At 55.8% G+C, this 15,366-nt stretch overlaps 1 protein-coding gene across 6 annotated transcripts in view; it reads right to left on the bottom strand.

Annotated features, from left to right (window-relative positions):
• Positions 1–15,366, bottom strand: part of HMCN2 (hemicentin 2) — a 147,624-nt gene that overhangs the window by 49,141 nt on the left and 83,117 nt on the right. For all 6 annotated transcript variants that reach the window (XM_049114406.1, XM_049114410.1, XM_049114409.1 and 3 more), the window contains exons 39-52: positions 14,902–15,059; positions 13,907–14,030; positions 12,121–12,296; positions 10,910–11,006; positions 10,617–10,736; positions 8,483–8,644; positions 7,201–7,482; positions 5,798–5,965; positions 4,492–4,605; positions 3,942–4,028; positions 2,453–2,644; positions 1,537–1,710; positions 1,292–1,405; positions 628–770 (exon numbers count right to left, since the gene is read on the bottom strand). In XM_049114406.1, the coding sequence (XP_048970363.1) occupies positions 628–770; positions 1,292–1,405; positions 1,537–1,710; positions 2,453–2,644; positions 3,942–4,028; positions 4,492–4,605; positions 5,798–5,965; positions 7,201–7,482; positions 8,483–8,644; positions 10,617–10,736; positions 10,910–11,006; positions 12,121–12,296; positions 13,907–14,030; positions 14,902–15,059 (2,111 nt within the window). The remainder of the gene's footprint in view (positions 1–627; positions 771–1,291; positions 1,406–1,536; positions 1,711–2,452; positions 2,645–3,941; positions 4,029–4,491; positions 4,606–5,797; positions 5,966–7,200; positions 7,483–8,482; positions 8,645–10,616; positions 10,737–10,909; positions 11,007–12,120; positions 12,297–13,906; positions 14,031–14,901; positions 15,060–15,366) is intronic.

Consider the following 15,366-nt stretch of genomic DNA (forward strand, 5'->3'; position numbering starts at 1 on the left):
GTCGAAGCCAAAAGTCAGACGCTTGGCTGACTACACTATCAAATGCCCCGAGCCAACCTATATTTTATTTTATTTTATTTTATTTTATTTTATTTTATTTTATTTTATTTTATTTTACTTTATTTTATTTTATTTTATTTTTTTGAGGAAATTTTTTTTTAATTTTTTTTAAATTTTTATTTATTTATGATAGTCACAGAGAGAGAGAGAGAGGCAGAGACACAGGCAGAAGGAGAAGCAGGCTCCATGCACTGGGAGCCCGATGTGGGACTCGATCCGGGGTCTCCAGGATCGCACCCTGGGCCAAAGGCAGGCGCCAAACCGCTGCGCCACCCAGGGATCCCTCAACCTATATTTTAAAAAAATTTTAAAAATACAACACAAAGTGGCAGTAGTACTCTGACAGTTTTATAACACCAAGCCTGTCTAGCTTAAAAACCAGGAGTTAAAAATGGGTAAATGTGGTGTTTAGTGTTGATGAGACCTGTTCCCCACAAACAGCTGGATTTCTTAGTAAAACACAAAGTGGGGCAGGGCCCAGGCTGGCTCTGGGGCCAGGAGCGCCCTGACAGCCTTCTCTGGAAGGTTCCAAGCAGAAGCAGGGCTCCCAGGGGTTTCCTCACTTACCTGTCCATCCTTGTACCAGGTGATGGTGGGCGGGGGCATGGCCCAGCACTCACACTCGAGGGTCAGAGTACTGTTGACTTTGGTCCTCACTTCCTTCACGCTGGCCTCCCCCAATGGGTCATCTTTGGAGATGGAAGGGGGGACTGAAAACCACAAGGGGGTCTGAGAAGCAGGCCTAGGAGGGGGATGCTGAGACCCAGTCCTCACCCTGGACTCAGGGCAGTCCCAGAAACGGGCGTGCTGGTTCCCGAGAGCAGGGGAAGAGGGACCCTGGAGACTGACCTGTGCCTGCAGTTGTTCACTTAGGGGAGAGAGTGCTGGTTGACAGTGGTTTACAGTACGGGGCGGTGTGGGCAGGGGAATTCTCTGGGGGCCATTCTGGGGGTGCCAGTCTGAAGTCGCAGTGCAGGTGGCAGAGGGAAACTGGGCCTGGTGTGGATCTGGGCATTGGTGTGACCCAAGGCCTAACTCACCTGTTCCCAGCTCCTAGGGTCCTTGGCCCTAAAATGACTAAGTCAGCCCTGGCTGCCTGGTGACCATCAGAGGAGACAAGCCACAGGGAGGTACCTTAGGGTATCTGTGGGGGCCCAGGCACCGGGGGTCCCCTAGCTCCCAAAGAGCCTCCTGTCTGCCCTGCCACTGTCCCGGAGGGTCCCTGACTCACTGAGCACTTCCACGTGGTAGTTCTTCATGGCCTCCCCAAGCTCGTTGGTGACCACACAGGTGTACTGGCCCGCATCTTCCTTCTGGGCATTCAGAATCTGCAGCCCGTGGGTGCCTGCTTGCAGGGGGCAGTGGCCAGGGTCACCCCCAAGGTCACATGACCTCAGGCTCACCAGTCCCTCCCTCTAACCTAGCTCAAGAATGTATCCCCTGGCCCCTCACTTCTCCCTCATCAGAGGGCATCACCTGGGAGCAGCTGGATGTTGTTTGAAGCCTCAAACGGGGCACCATCCTTCATCCAGGTGATGGTGGGGGAGGGGAAGGCCAGTGCCTCACAGATCAGAGAAATGGGGTTGTTGATGGTCACTGTCACTTCCTCATCTGCACTGTCCTCGGTCACTCCCAGGATGGTGGGAACCACTGTGGGGAGGCAGAGGGTGTGATTGTTAGCAGAGAGCCCTGAAATCTGGGCCTGAGGATCCAGAAAAGTCTCAGACCTGTTGCTTAGCTTCAGAGCCTAGGCTTCCCACCACTAAACAAAGCCACAGGGGAAGCTGGATAATTTCTGCCTCAATTTCCCCAGTAGCCTCTTAGCATCCAGACAGTCTTCTAATCTTCCAGAGCCCTGTCAGTTCTGCTTGTTCTCCACTTCGCCCCACTCCCTGGTGGGGGGAGGGCTCCCTGATGTATAGAAGAGCTCTGCTTTCATTGGTTCTGGGATTTCCTCTTTTAGGTCCTGCAGGGGACTGTCCCTTTTGCCACCAGCATTTTTAGAAACAGATTTTATTAAGCCAGGCTGTGTCCCTATCATCTTCTAGACCCCTGTTTCTCCTGACAGGACAGCTCATACTGATTGCCCTTGGGAGACGGACACCTGGGGGCCCTGTCACTCCTCTATGCCTCAGAGCTTCATTGGTGACACAGGGACAAGCACTTCTCCCTCTCCTAGGCTTGTTGTGAAGATCCAATCAATCAGGCCTGTTCAAATGCCCAGCCCATGATAAACGTTCAGCCAATATAGCCATTATTTTGTTGTTGTGGAACCCAGAGAAATGGAAAAAAATAGGAAAGGGCTTTGTGAGATGCTGTCTGTAAGGAGTTAGTCACCTTGGTTCTCCCTCCTGTTGGTCCCCAGGGTGGCTGGGAGACACCCAGCACTTACCCAGGACACTGAGCTGGAAGTGTTTGGTCTTTTCCCCTACAGCGTTGGCTGCAATGCAGGAGTAGTGGCCAGAGCTAGACAGGTTGGCCTGGAGGACCTGCAGGAGGGCTCCATCTGGAGAAATGTGGTGGGCGTCTCCACCAGTCAGGGGCCGGCCATCTTTGAACCACATGACCTTGGGCTGTGGGTGGCCTGTGAGGGGGAGAGGCAGGTGAGACAATTCAGCAGGTTCTGACTAGGTTGGCCAAGAGGTCAGAGGTGGCTTCCATATAGGGCAGAGGACATGGATTCTCCATCTCCGTTAGAGGCCCATGTAGCAGGATAAGGCACAGAAGCAGCCACCAAGCTTGGCCTGGATCCTTTCCTATGTGGTTGACTGCCTTTTCCTTATGGAGGAATGTACTGAGATGGGTGGATGTAGACAGGCAAGACAGAAAGGCAAGTTATTCCTCTCACCCATCCATCCATCCATCCACCCACCCACCTACCCACTTCCCCATCCATCCATCCATCCATCCATCCATCCATCCATCTCCCCATCCACCCATCCGTCTCCCCCTCCACCCACCTACCTCTCCATCCATCCATCCATCCATCCATCCACCCACCCACCTAACTCCTTGTCCATCCATCGATCCATTTATCCATCCATCCATCAACCCACCCACCTCCCCATCCATCCATCCATCCATCCATCCATCCATCCATCCATCCACCCACCTACCCACTTCCCCATCCATCCATCCAAACCATCCATCCATACCTCCTTCCAACCATCCATGTAGCTCCCCTTCCACCTACCCAACCTCCTCCCTATCCATCCATCCATTCACCTACCCATCCATCCATCCATCCATCCATCCATCCATCCATCCATCCATCCACCTACCCACCTAACTCCTTGTCCATCCATCGATCTATTTATCCATCCATCCATCCATCAACCCACCCACCTCCCCATCTATCCATCCATCCATCCATCCATCCATCCATCCATCCATCCTTCCACCTATCCATTCAACCTTCCAGCCAGCCAGCCAGCTCAGCCCAGCCCACAAGCCTACTCTCCCAGACACTGGGAAAGCCATAGTGACAAAGCAGTGCTTGGGTCCTCAAGGACCTCAGAGCCTGACTGGGGCACACAGAGATCACAAGGTTACAATGGTCCAATGTGATTAGTGCTGGGACAAGAAAGCTCTGGGTCCTGTGGGAGCCACGTGATGGTAGCCCACAGGCCAAAGGGGTCAGTCAAGGACTGAAAGTCCTGAAGCTGAGGTCTGTAGTCAGGTGAGGAGTAGGGAGGGAGTATTTGGGGGCAGAGACACAGTGAGTGCAAAGATGAGCAGGGATGTGGTGCCAAGTTAATGATATAGAGAGACCTCTCTGGGGAGCAGTAGGGCTGAGGGCATGTCAGGATCCCCGGGGACCGCCTCCTTTCTGAAGCTGACTTCTCATGCTTCTCCCGGCCCATAATATATGTGGCCCCTACCTGTGGCATTGCATGTCAGGTGAGCTGTCTGCCCCTCGGGGACCTTGACTGCCTCCTCCAGGCTCTCGTTCTCAATCCTGGGAGGAACTGGGAGAAGCAGGGACACAGATGGTTACTGACCAGGGTTGGCTGAACAACCAGAAGGCAAGAGCCCAGAACCAAGAGCCCAAGGCAACTGCCTTCAGTTCCCTGTGCCTCAGTTTCCCATCTCCTTGTGCCTGCTTCCACGGAGCAGTGAGTTCAATAAATATTTGTTGCTGGCTGAGAGAAGTACAAGAGCCTCTAGGGGAAGGCCCTGATCAGGAGAAGGCAGTGGGGTGGTGGTGGCCCCCTTCCACTTTGGGTTAGTCTCTGCTGTTTCCAGAAAGTTCCATGGCAGCCTCAGAGCAGAGGTCGTTGATCAGGCAAAGAAAAGGAGCCTCTCTCTCCTTCCTGTGCAGAGCCCCCTGGTCCAGCATGAGCCCTTCATCCTAGACATAGCCCCCCAGCAGCTCCTAGGTGGGAGAAGAGTAATTCATGGGATGCCCATGAGAATAGGGCTACGACATACCCAGGACCTCGACGCTGAAGTTCCTCCGAACCTCCCCAGCCTCATTGCTTGCCAGGCATGAGTAAAGACCTCTGTCCTGCTCCCGAGCCCGGGTTATCCTCAGCATCCAGCCCCCTGGGGAGGAAGAGGAGTGGGCTCCAAGCACAGCGATGAGCAGCCTCTGTCCCAAGCTGAGCCCCGGCCGCTCACCAGGAACAGGAGTGCACGGAGTGTCGTAATTAGATGTGTACGTGTCTGCCTCCCCCAGTGCTGCATTTCTCAGATGGGGAAACTGAGACCCAGGAGGGTTAACAGAAGGAAGGGAGCCCGCTGGACTTCAGACAGGCACGTGGGTGAACTTGAGGAACTTGAGGGTGAACCTGTTCTAGTAAGAAGGACCTGTCACCTGGCTACCCCTGGTTCTGGGCACTGGCTGGGGGTAAACGGACAGCACTGGGCTCTGTAGTCCTGGCCCAGGCCAGAGGCCCCCATTCTGTTCTAGTGGACCTGGAAAAAGCCGCCTTCTCCCAAGGGCCTCTCAGAGGCAAGCCAGCTCCTCCCAGGGGAACGTGACCAAGGATCATCTAAGACCTGTCCAGGGAAGGCAGATACATAGGACATGTTATCACTGCTGTTCCTGCACCCAGAGCAGGCATCACTAATGGATTGCCATGCTCCCTCCTGCCCAGATGTGGTCTCTGAATTCGTACCACAAGGCATCTGAAAGCCCTCACCACGTGCTCAGAAGTGGAGCACAGGGAAAATTCATGTGCCTTCCCAGCTTTGGTTGTGTGGAGCAGTTGCTGAGTCACTGAGGCTGAGCTTCAGTGATCTCAAAGTTCCTGTAAGATATGGATGGGACACTGCCTCTTGGGCCTCCGTTTCCCCATTTGTATACCAACAAGAACCATCACAAATCAACTTTGTGGGGAGGATGAATATTCAGAGAAGGTCCTTAGCTCAGTATTTCAAAAGTTTGTTACTGTTCTGGGGGATGTTATAGATGGGCCATGAGATTTATTTTTCTTTTTTGCCACAGGGCTTATCAGAACCTTAGCTAGGCAAATAGTCACTGTCAGCCTTCCAGAGGAGGGCAGGGGAACACAGCAGGAAGTCTTTTCCCGAACTTATTTAAATCCAATTGTTTTTCCTGGCACACCTCACCTAGTCAGTGTTTTTGGTTGCACTCTTCGGGGGACCAGTAGCCCAATGCTTATCCCAACCAGGCCTGGCAGCAAGGGGTCAGAGGTCATGGGCATGTGATAAACAGAGGTAGAGGCAGAGGGCCAGACCTGATAATCAGGTACTCCCCTGACTGACACCTTACCTGCCAAGAGGTAGGTGTCCTCCCCGGGGCTGATGGGCTCCTCCCCTCGGAACCAGCGGACCCCCGGGAGTGGGACGCCTGTAGCTTCACAGAGCAGCGTCAAGGGGCTATGCAAGGCGGCAGAGACGTTGGTCAGCTGGTGTGAGTCTCCGATGAGCTCTGGGGGCTCTAGGCACAGAGGAGAAGCTGCATTCAGGGTGCATATGGGGTCTGTATGCTCCTTCCCTGCCCGCAACAGCTGTCTCCCTGCAACGACCCCCACCCCTATTCAGAGAGTCCAAGGAGCAGAAGCGACAAGGTCAGTGCAGCTCTCCCTGGCGGGAGTGACCGATGGCCACAGGCTGGGCTTTGGTTTCAGGCAGGCACCTTGAGCCTCAGTTTCCCCACCCCCTCAGAGAGATGCCAGGAGAATCCAACCAGCGCTTAGCACGTGCCTATGCTGAGCAACGAGACTGGCACTAGGGACAGTCCCCTGAATCCACATGCTGGAGGTAAGTGGATTCTGCACTTTCTGAAGGATCCATTCACAAAGGAAGCCACGCTCTGTCAGGCGGACATAAGTGGGTGAGGCCAGGGATCCCCAGGGTGGGATAGGGTGGTGGGGGTGGGGGTGGGGTGGGGTGAGGGGTGAGAGGGGAGGGCATGATGAGAGCGGCCTCCCTAAACCCATCCCTGCCCACTTGATCTCACCACTTCTTGCGCCCTACTCCGAGGCATACGTGATGCCATAAAAGATTGGCATCACGAGGCTGTTGCAGGCCCCTTGAAAGTGCTGTGTCACCTCTCCAGGCCTCTGTAGAGTCTGTTCCCTCTGCCCTGCACACTCTTCCCCCTCACCCCGGCACCCAGTGAAATCCCCCTCAGCTTTTACATTTCAGCTACAAGGTCACCTCCTACAGGAGGCCGCCCTGACTTCCCACAACACAGTTCAGACTCCTTGTCTCTCACAGGCCCTGAGTCGCCCCACGGCACATGTGTCACGCAGGGTAGAGACTGCTTATTCCCCAGGGCCAGGGGCAGGGGAGCAGGAGAACAGCAAGTGAGGAGAAGGAGGCAGGCAGAGAGGGCTACTGGGAGCCAATCCCGACTCTGAGAGCAGAGCTCAAGGCTTCCCCAGCCGCCGGACTCCTGCGGGAACAAGGGGCTGCCGGACGCCTGGCCGGCTCAGCGGTTGAGCGTCTGCCTTTGGCCCAGGGCATGATCCCCAGGTCCTCGGATCGAGTCCCACGTCGGGCTCCCTGCATGACGCCTGCTTCTCCCTCTGCCCCTGTCTCTGCCTCTCTCTCTCTCTCTCTCTCTCTCTCTGTGTCTCATGAATAAATAAATAAAATCTTTAAGAAAAAGAAAGGAGGGGCTGTGCCCAGGCTGGGCCGTGCCGGCTCCCGCGTCGCGCCCCCGCTCACCCAGCACAGACAGCGCGAACCTCCTCTCGGCCCAGCCCGCCGCGTTCTCGGCCACGCAGCTGTAGTGCCCGCCGTGCGCAGCCCGCGCCCGCTCCACGCGCAGGCTCTGGCCCTGGTTCTGCAGCCGCAGGCCCGGCTCGGCCCCCAGTGGCCGGCCGGCCCGCTCCCACGTCACCCTGGGCGGGGGCTTCCCCGAGGCGTTGCACCACAGAGTGGCCTCCCCGTCCCGGACCACGGAGACCTGTGTGTGCGGCTCCCGGGGGCCAGCGATCTGGGGGGGAACTGAGGGGGGGAGGGCCGGTCAGGAAGGCCGCCCTCGGGGCTGCGGCACCAGGCACCCGTCATGAGCCAGCTGCACCCCCACTCAGGCCTCTGCTCCCCCAGCCCCTTGTTGGCTGTGTGACCTGGCCAGGGGACCCCCCCCCACTCTGGGGGCATCCACTTTCCATTTCTGTGATGGGGTCACAGCCCTAAACCCCGTGCCTCTCCCGCACCCTGAGAGTCAGGGGCAGGCCTGTTGCGGGGACAAGGTCACACAGCACAGCCCCAAAGGCTTGTGAGGGGTCTCCTTCCCCAGAAACCATGGGCCTCCTGCACCTTAAACAGTCACTGGGGCCGTTTAGGGGCCGGGTGTTATTCCACAAGTGGGATGCTGAACATGCTTTTCCTGGTTAATTTTCTAGAACAATTTTTACAAGGCTGCCTATCTAATTTCATCCCCGCTGGACCAGTCATTGGAGACAGGTTTCAGTTATGTGACCGAGCTTCACATAAATTTTATATTTCTCTGTTTCCAACTGTTTCAAGATATATTTGGTGGGACGCCTAGGTGGCTCAGTGGTGAGCATCTACCTTCAGCTCAGGTCATGATCCCAGGGTCCTGGGACCGAATCCTGCACCTGGCTCCCTGCGAGGAGTCTGCTTCTCCCTCTGCCTATGTCTCTGCCTCTCTCTGTGTGTCTCTCATGAATAAATAAATAAATAAAATTTTTTAAGAAAAAAAAAGATATATTAGGTTTCTCTGGGCCAGTGAAGGCTCCTGGGGATCCTGTCACCCCTCTCTCGTGCTGAAGTCACAAGCTGTAAGAAGCCAACTGGGGGAAGCAGGGTAGGGCAGCTTATAAAATGCCAGCTGTCTAAGAGGGCATGTGAGGTTGTTCTGATTGCCGCAGCTCCTGTCTCTGCTTGGGTTCTAGAGGGTGCAGTCCGCCTTCCCAGGGTGCCTGGTTGCCCACCCTTCTGGCCCCTTCCACCTGGTTCAGGTCATCCCAGCCCGGCTCACCATGCACCTCCAGCAGCTGGTCCTGGCTGCTATTTCCCGCCACGTTGCTGCACTCACAGGTGTATGTGCCCTCCTGGGCCGGCTGGGTCTGTCCCAGGTACAGGAGCCGCCCCACGGCTGACACCTGTTCGAGGCTGTTCCCCTCCCCTGGCAAGGGCTGACCTGGATGCAGCGAGAAAGAAGCCCCTGGTCCTTCCACCCAGAACATTTGTCCTCCCTCCTCCCTTCCCCACCCCCGCACATCCTGGCCAACATCTGTTCACATCTTCAGGTGTCCACGGACATGTCACATCTACCAAGAAGTCTTCTGAGTGCCAAACCTGCTCCTGGCCCCCCTTCTGATCTCCCCTAGCCCCCTGGCTTCTTCTCATCCCAGATGTGCCTGCAGGTCAGTGTCCTCTCTGCATCTCAGCCCAGGAGGGCAGACCCTGCCTCACATCCTCCCTGAGATCCTTAAAAGCTCCTCAGAGACTGACACATAGGCTTCAACGCTGGGTACCGAATGATCCATCCATCTAGCTGCAGTGACCTGGGGAGGGAGGGCAAGTGGCTGTCATGGTTCCCCTGGTGGCAAGAAGATTCCAGCATCGAGGAAGGGTTTGGAAGCCTCAAGGCACAGGAGTGAACACCACCTTCCATCATCCTGTACTCCTGCATGGCGGCCAGTCCTCTGGGCTCCGTCACCCTCAACATGTGTTCCGGCAGTGGGGAGGAGCCCCAGAGGCTCCCCTTACCTTTCTGTCTGTGTGCTCACCCCTGCTGTCCTGCCCTGCTGCTCCCAGATTGATCTCGAGCTCAGATCTCTCGCCTAGCTCCAGACACCTGCCCCCCACTGCCTGCTTGACATCTCACTGGTGACTAACAGAGGTCCCCATGTGGACAAGCCCCAAACTCCAGGCTTGCCCCCTGACCATCTCTCCCTCTCCGAGATGCTGGCCCCATTCTCCTGACTCTCAGACCAAAACCTCGAGTTACCCCGACTCTTCCTTCTCTCTTCCTATCCAACCCAGCAGGAAATCTGCCAGAACTACCTTCGAAACACATCCAGACTACCCCCCCCGCCCCCTTGCCATCTCATGGCTCCCCGCCTAGTCCAGGCGGTCAGGATCTCTTGCCTGGAGCCCTGCAACAAGCAGCCTCTCTCAGGCCATCCTTGCTCTCAGTGATCTGTTCTCAGCATGGCTGACAGGGTGAATTTGCTGAAATTGGATTGTGTCCCTCCTCTGTCCAGAGCCCTTACGGTAGCCCCGTCTCTCTCAAGGGAAAAGTCAAGATCATTACAGTGGCCTCCCATCCAGCCCCCACTGCCCTGGTGACCATCTCCTGCTACCTCTCCTTTGCTGACTCTGCTCCAGTCCATTTCCTCTTTGCCCATTCTTCAAACACGCTTGGCTTATTCCTGCCCCGGGGCCTTTGCACCTGCTCACACCTCTGCCTGAAATGTTCTTCTCTGCAATACTCTCATGTTTGTCCCTCCCTCACTTTCTTAAATTCTGCTTGGCGAAACATCCCTGGCCACCCAGCCTGAAACTGCAAACATCTTCTCCCTCTTTTGGCTTTACTTTTCTCCATAGATGATACTTCCCATCAAAGTTATTTGCTAACTTTCTGTTTATTATTTGACTACCCCGACCCACCATCATATTTCCAGTGCCTAGAATGGGGCCGGGCACAGAGAAGCTCTCAGTAAATATTGGTTAAGTGAATGAATTCCAACTATTTATTGAGCACCTATTCTGTACCAGGTGCTGACTTGGAATTCAGCGGTGGCCAAGACAGTGCCCCTCGGGGCTCAGACTCATGGAGAGTAGATACTGAAGGACTAAGACGGCTACATGACAGGTTAACACACACGGGCTGTGTCCAGGAGGCCCTGCCCTGGCCTGGGGTGGGGGTCAGGGAGGACTTTCTGGAAGAGGCCAAAGGACCCATCCAGCTCTCACTGGCTGGGAAGGGGCTGGGGCACCCGGCAGACTCGGGGACGGAGCAGAGAGGGGCTGTGGGCAGCATCACTTCTGTAACCAGCACCCTCACCCCTGTGCATAAGCCCACCGATCTCCAGTTCAGCTAGGCTGTGGGGTGGGCGCACCCAGAGAGGTTATGGGGTGTGGGGCAATGATGGACACAGTCATACCGTCCTTCTTCCAGGAGATCTTGGGGAAGGGGATGCCCCGACATTCACAGGACAGCCTGGCAGGGTGCCCTTTGGTCACGGTCAGGGTGCGGGGTTCCCTTGAGGGGAACACAGGAGGTACTAGAGGAAGAACAGAGAGAGAGGGGTGTAGGGTGAGCAGTGGGCTGGGGAGGGAAGGGATGGGCAATGGAGAGAGCCAGTATCCTGGGACCACCGAGGTAGCATTCGCCCGGGGTGGGGTGACAGGAGAGCCAAGCATGCCAGGGGCAGGGGAAGGGACCCCAGATCCTTACCCCAGACGTTCAGGTTGTAGTGCTTCTCTGAGCGGCCCGCCTGATTCAGCGCCTCGCAGGTATAGTGGCCTGCATCCCCCACCTCCGCTCTGCTCACCTGGCCAAGATCAAGAGTGACCCATCAGTGGGGGCAGCACAGAGATGGGGTTAGCCATGGACAGACAGATTGCGTGATCTTGGGCAGATCACCTTACCTCACTGCATCCCTACCTCCCCAGCTGGAACGCAATGATAGCACATCTCCCACCTATTGCACCATGATGTTTCCAGAAGCCACAGCTGGTGGTGGCCTGACATGGGTCAGGTACATGGAACGAGCTGCCATTTGGGGAGCCTCACCCCATTTCATATCCACAGCCCAGCCCTACTAAGGATGATGGGTATGTGGCTGGCCCAGCCCGTCTCCTGCCTTTAATCTGCTCCTGGCCTCTTTGGAAAGTCCAACAGAAGAGACCAGAATGGAGGGTGGAAAATGAAGGAGGGTGGGAGCAGGAGAGCCTGTCCTCAGAGGTCAGATCCCGGCAGAGGGGGTGATGAAGGTAGGCTGTGGCTTTGAAGAATGTAGAGGATGAAGGGTGGGCATTCTGGGCAAAGGAAACCAAATTGAGGTGCTCAGCACTGGGAATGATCATGTCACAAGGTGGAGAGGGGAGGGAAGAGAAGAAACGGGCTGGAGTGGAAGGTTCTCCCCAACAGCTGGAGACGTACCTCCCCTTCCCCTGGCTGACATGGACGAGCTGTTCTAGGGGCTGGCTTTCTTTCTAAAAGAACCTCAGCCACCCCAGAAGAAAGGTGGCAAGGTGCTTACAGGTGCTTACAGGTGAGGCCAGTGTGGTCAGGCCATTGCCTAAGGTGGCACAGCCAGGAGGAGGCGGGGCTAAAATTTAAATCCAGGCTGACCCCAGAGTCCCTGATCCTAGCCCACCCTTCCCTTGCTGGGCCAGAAGCCCGATGAAGGGCTCCAATGCCCAAAGGCCAGGAGGCTTTTGAACAAGGAGTGGAAAATAGGTGGGAAGAGAAAGGCTCAGCTTTGCGGGGACCGAGGGAGGCCCTGCAGCCGCTTCTGATCCAGTCGGGGTGGGGGTAGGGTGCCCTGGGCACTGGGTCGCACTGAGCTGAACCAGTCTCGGCAGGGCACCCACAGGCCCTGCCCTGCCTGGGGCTAGCTCTGCTGAGTGGGCACCCCACCAGCCCCCTAGGAGGCCACACACCTCCAGCAAGGCTTTGTCTGCAGAGAGGTGGATGCCAGGCCTCAGCTCCAGGGGGTGGCCGTCCTTCCTCCAGCTCAGCACGGGAAGGGGCACAGCTTGGCTCTGGCACTCCAGGGTCACTGACTCATTGGCCACGACGGACACATTCAGCTCTTCCCCGAGGATGCTCGGCGGCACTGTGGCAGGAGGGCAGGAGAGGGGTCTCAGGCAGGTGAGGGACCGGCAGGACAGGGCCAGGGCTGCCGTCAGGCCAACCACTTTGGCAGCCAGGAGCAAGCCCCAGGGGATGCGGAGTCGGGGTTAGGAGGGGGCCTCCCCACCGTGCGGTAGACCTCTTATTCCCCCTCCAGGACCTTCCCCATCCTGCTCCAAGACCAAGGCCCCAAATCTGAATGTAGCATGGTCACAGCAAGGTCAATATCCCATATGCAATTCTGTGCTTTAGCTGCACACAATGATACCATCGAGGGAAAACGGGTAAAGGGGACCCAGGATCTCTCGGTATCAATTCTCTGTGAGTTTACAATTATCTCGAATTTTTTTTAGAAACATAGGATCTTTATTTCTTTTCTTTTTTTAAGCATCATAAAAGCGGATCCCTGAGGCACTTTTCCCCTCATACAAAAATAACCAGAGCAGGGTAGGGGTTAGGAAGGCAAAAGCATGGTCTGGAATCAGAGCTCCTGGGCTGGTGTCCTGTGTCTGCCACTCAGTCACTGTGTGAGGCCCTGGAGATGCTCCTCAGCCTCTCTGGGCCTCAATTTCCTTATCTGTAAAATGGGAGTAATCAAAGTCCCCACCTGGTGGAGGCCCCGTGCACAGTGAGCCATAGTGAGCACTTCAGCATGCCACCCGTTAGCTGTTACTCCAGCAAAGGGAAGGAGCTAGAACAGACGGCTCCCTCACCCCTCCTAGCCAAGGCTCTATGCTTCCTAGCATTCTCCCGTGTACCTCCACAGACCCCCACAAAATCCCACAAGAGGAGTTGTTAGAACAGCAACTGTAACTATGGGCTTCATGAGTGGAGTGACTCCCACGACAACCTCTGAGGTGGGTGCTATCTTCGCACCCACCTGTGCTTTCTTTCACAGATGAAGAAAGGGAGGCTTGGGGGCACCTGGAGGGCTCAGTTGGTCAAGGGTCTGACTCTTGATTTCAGCTCAGGTCACGATCTCAGGGTCGTGGGGCAGAGCCCTGCATTGGGCTCTGTGCTCAGTGTGGAGTCTGCTCGTCCCTCCCCCTTTGCCCCTCCCCCTACTCACTCTCTCTCACTCTCTCACTCTCTCTCTCTCTCTCTCTCCTCGCAAATAAATAAATAAAATCTTAAAAAAAAAAAAAAAGGAAGCTCAGAGAAGCAGAGTGAGTAGCCCAGGCTCACAGAACTAGGAAGTGGCAGAAGCAGGATTTGAACCCGCGTCTATGACACTCATGAGCCCCAAACATCCACCCCACTGCCCTTCCTGAACGGAGTTACTCCCTTGGACGTAGGACAGTAAGAACATCCGATTCCTGACTTGGCCCCATGCTCCTCCTGCCATGTCACGCTCGTCCCGCCTGTTTCCTGAACACAGAGCTCCTGGCTGTGCAAGCCGCCCGCTCACACCCACCTGTCCACGACGGGGGAGCTCGCCTCCCACCGACCCCCACGTGAAGGTGGCCATACTCTCAGGCTGGTGCCACCCACATCCACCTGCCCCTCGCCCCTTGGATGTGGTGGGGGCACCCCCGGCCCCAGCTTCCTGAGCCACTGGTCTGGATCAGACAGCACCCTGAGGCTGACACTCACCGTGGACACTGAGGATGACGTCCCGGCGGTCCTCGCCTACCGCACTCACGGCCACACAGGAGTAGCTGCCAGAGTCTGAGGCCCGGGCGCTGGCCAAGGTGAGGACCCGGCCCCCAGGGAAGACCTGTGCCCCCCAGAAGGAAGCCCACATGAGCTTACGCACCTTGAGGGGCAGCGCCCACACCTTCAACGTGCCGGCCCCACTGCCGGGCACGCCTGGGCAGCAGGCTTCGGGCCCCAGAGCCCCCCACAATGCAGGGGAAGTGGGAGCTGTGCCCGGACCTTGGGCCCTCTGCCGGCCGGTGGGCAAACTCCATCAGTGCCCCCAAGACAGTCCTCCGGAGCAGCGCTACTGAGCCTTTGAACCCCGAGTTTAAAATATACAACAGACTTCAAAGAGTTAGAACCAAAGGAGAAATGTAAAATACTTCAATAATTTCTATATCAAATCATGTGATGAATAGACTTTTGGATAGTCTGAGTTGATGAAAATATTTCATTAAAATTGATTTCACTTTTTTCTTTTTACTCATTTGAATGTAGCTACTAGAAAATTTAAAATTATGTATACAGCTTGGAGCGCCTGGGTGGCTCAGTCAGTTGAGCATCCACTTCTTGGTTTCGGCTCAGGTGGTGATCTTGCGATTGTGGGATCAAGTCCCACGTCGGGCTCCATGCTCAGTGTGGTGTCTGCTTGAGACTTTCTCTCCCTCTCCCTTTGCCCCTCCTCCCCATGTTATCTCTCTCTTTCAAATAAATGAATAAATCTTTAAAACGAATAAATCTCTTAAAAATCGCATTGGTGGCCTGCATTATCTTTCTGGAGACCATGTGGCTCGAGACTCTCCATTTAGCAGCTCTCCTTCCTCCCTCCAGCAAACCGTCCTCGGTGGCCCCTCCTTCTTCCTCACGTCAGAGCTCTCAGGGCCTGACCTCTGCTTCTAGCACCTACTGAAGCACCAGGGAGGAGAGCCAGGGCTGCCTAGCCTGCTGACCTGGAGGCCAGAAGGCCCTGCAGTGGACACAGGGTTTCCATCCTTCAGCCACATCAGTGTGGGGCTGGGGGCTCCAGTGGCGTTGCAGGTCAGCCGGACCGGGGCATTGAGCAGCACAGGGCCTGGCAGGCTGGGTGGCAAGGTGATCCGAGGAGGCACTGAAGGGTAGCAATGACACAGGGTACAGGTGAGTCCCATTGGGAGCGAAACTGGCAGGGCCCCTGGCTGGGCCACCCCACAGAACACACAGACACAAACAAAAGTGCTGCAACTGCCACTCCCAACAGACGCACATCACTCTGTATCCTCAAGGTGCTCATCTCATTCTTATAATACTATCATGAGGCTTCTACAGATGGGGAACTGAGAATCAGAGAGGGCAAATCACCTGCCCAAGGTTGACCAGCTAGAAAGTGACAGAAATAGTACTTGAACTTGAGTCCTCTGGTCAACATGAGGTCATTA

The sequence above is a fragment of the Canis lupus genome, chromosome 9, assembly GCF_003254725.2.
Source record: "Canis lupus dingo isolate Sandy chromosome 9, ASM325472v2, whole genome shotgun sequence".
Taxonomy (NCBI): Eukaryota; Metazoa; Chordata; class Mammalia; order Carnivora; family Canidae; genus Canis; species Canis lupus.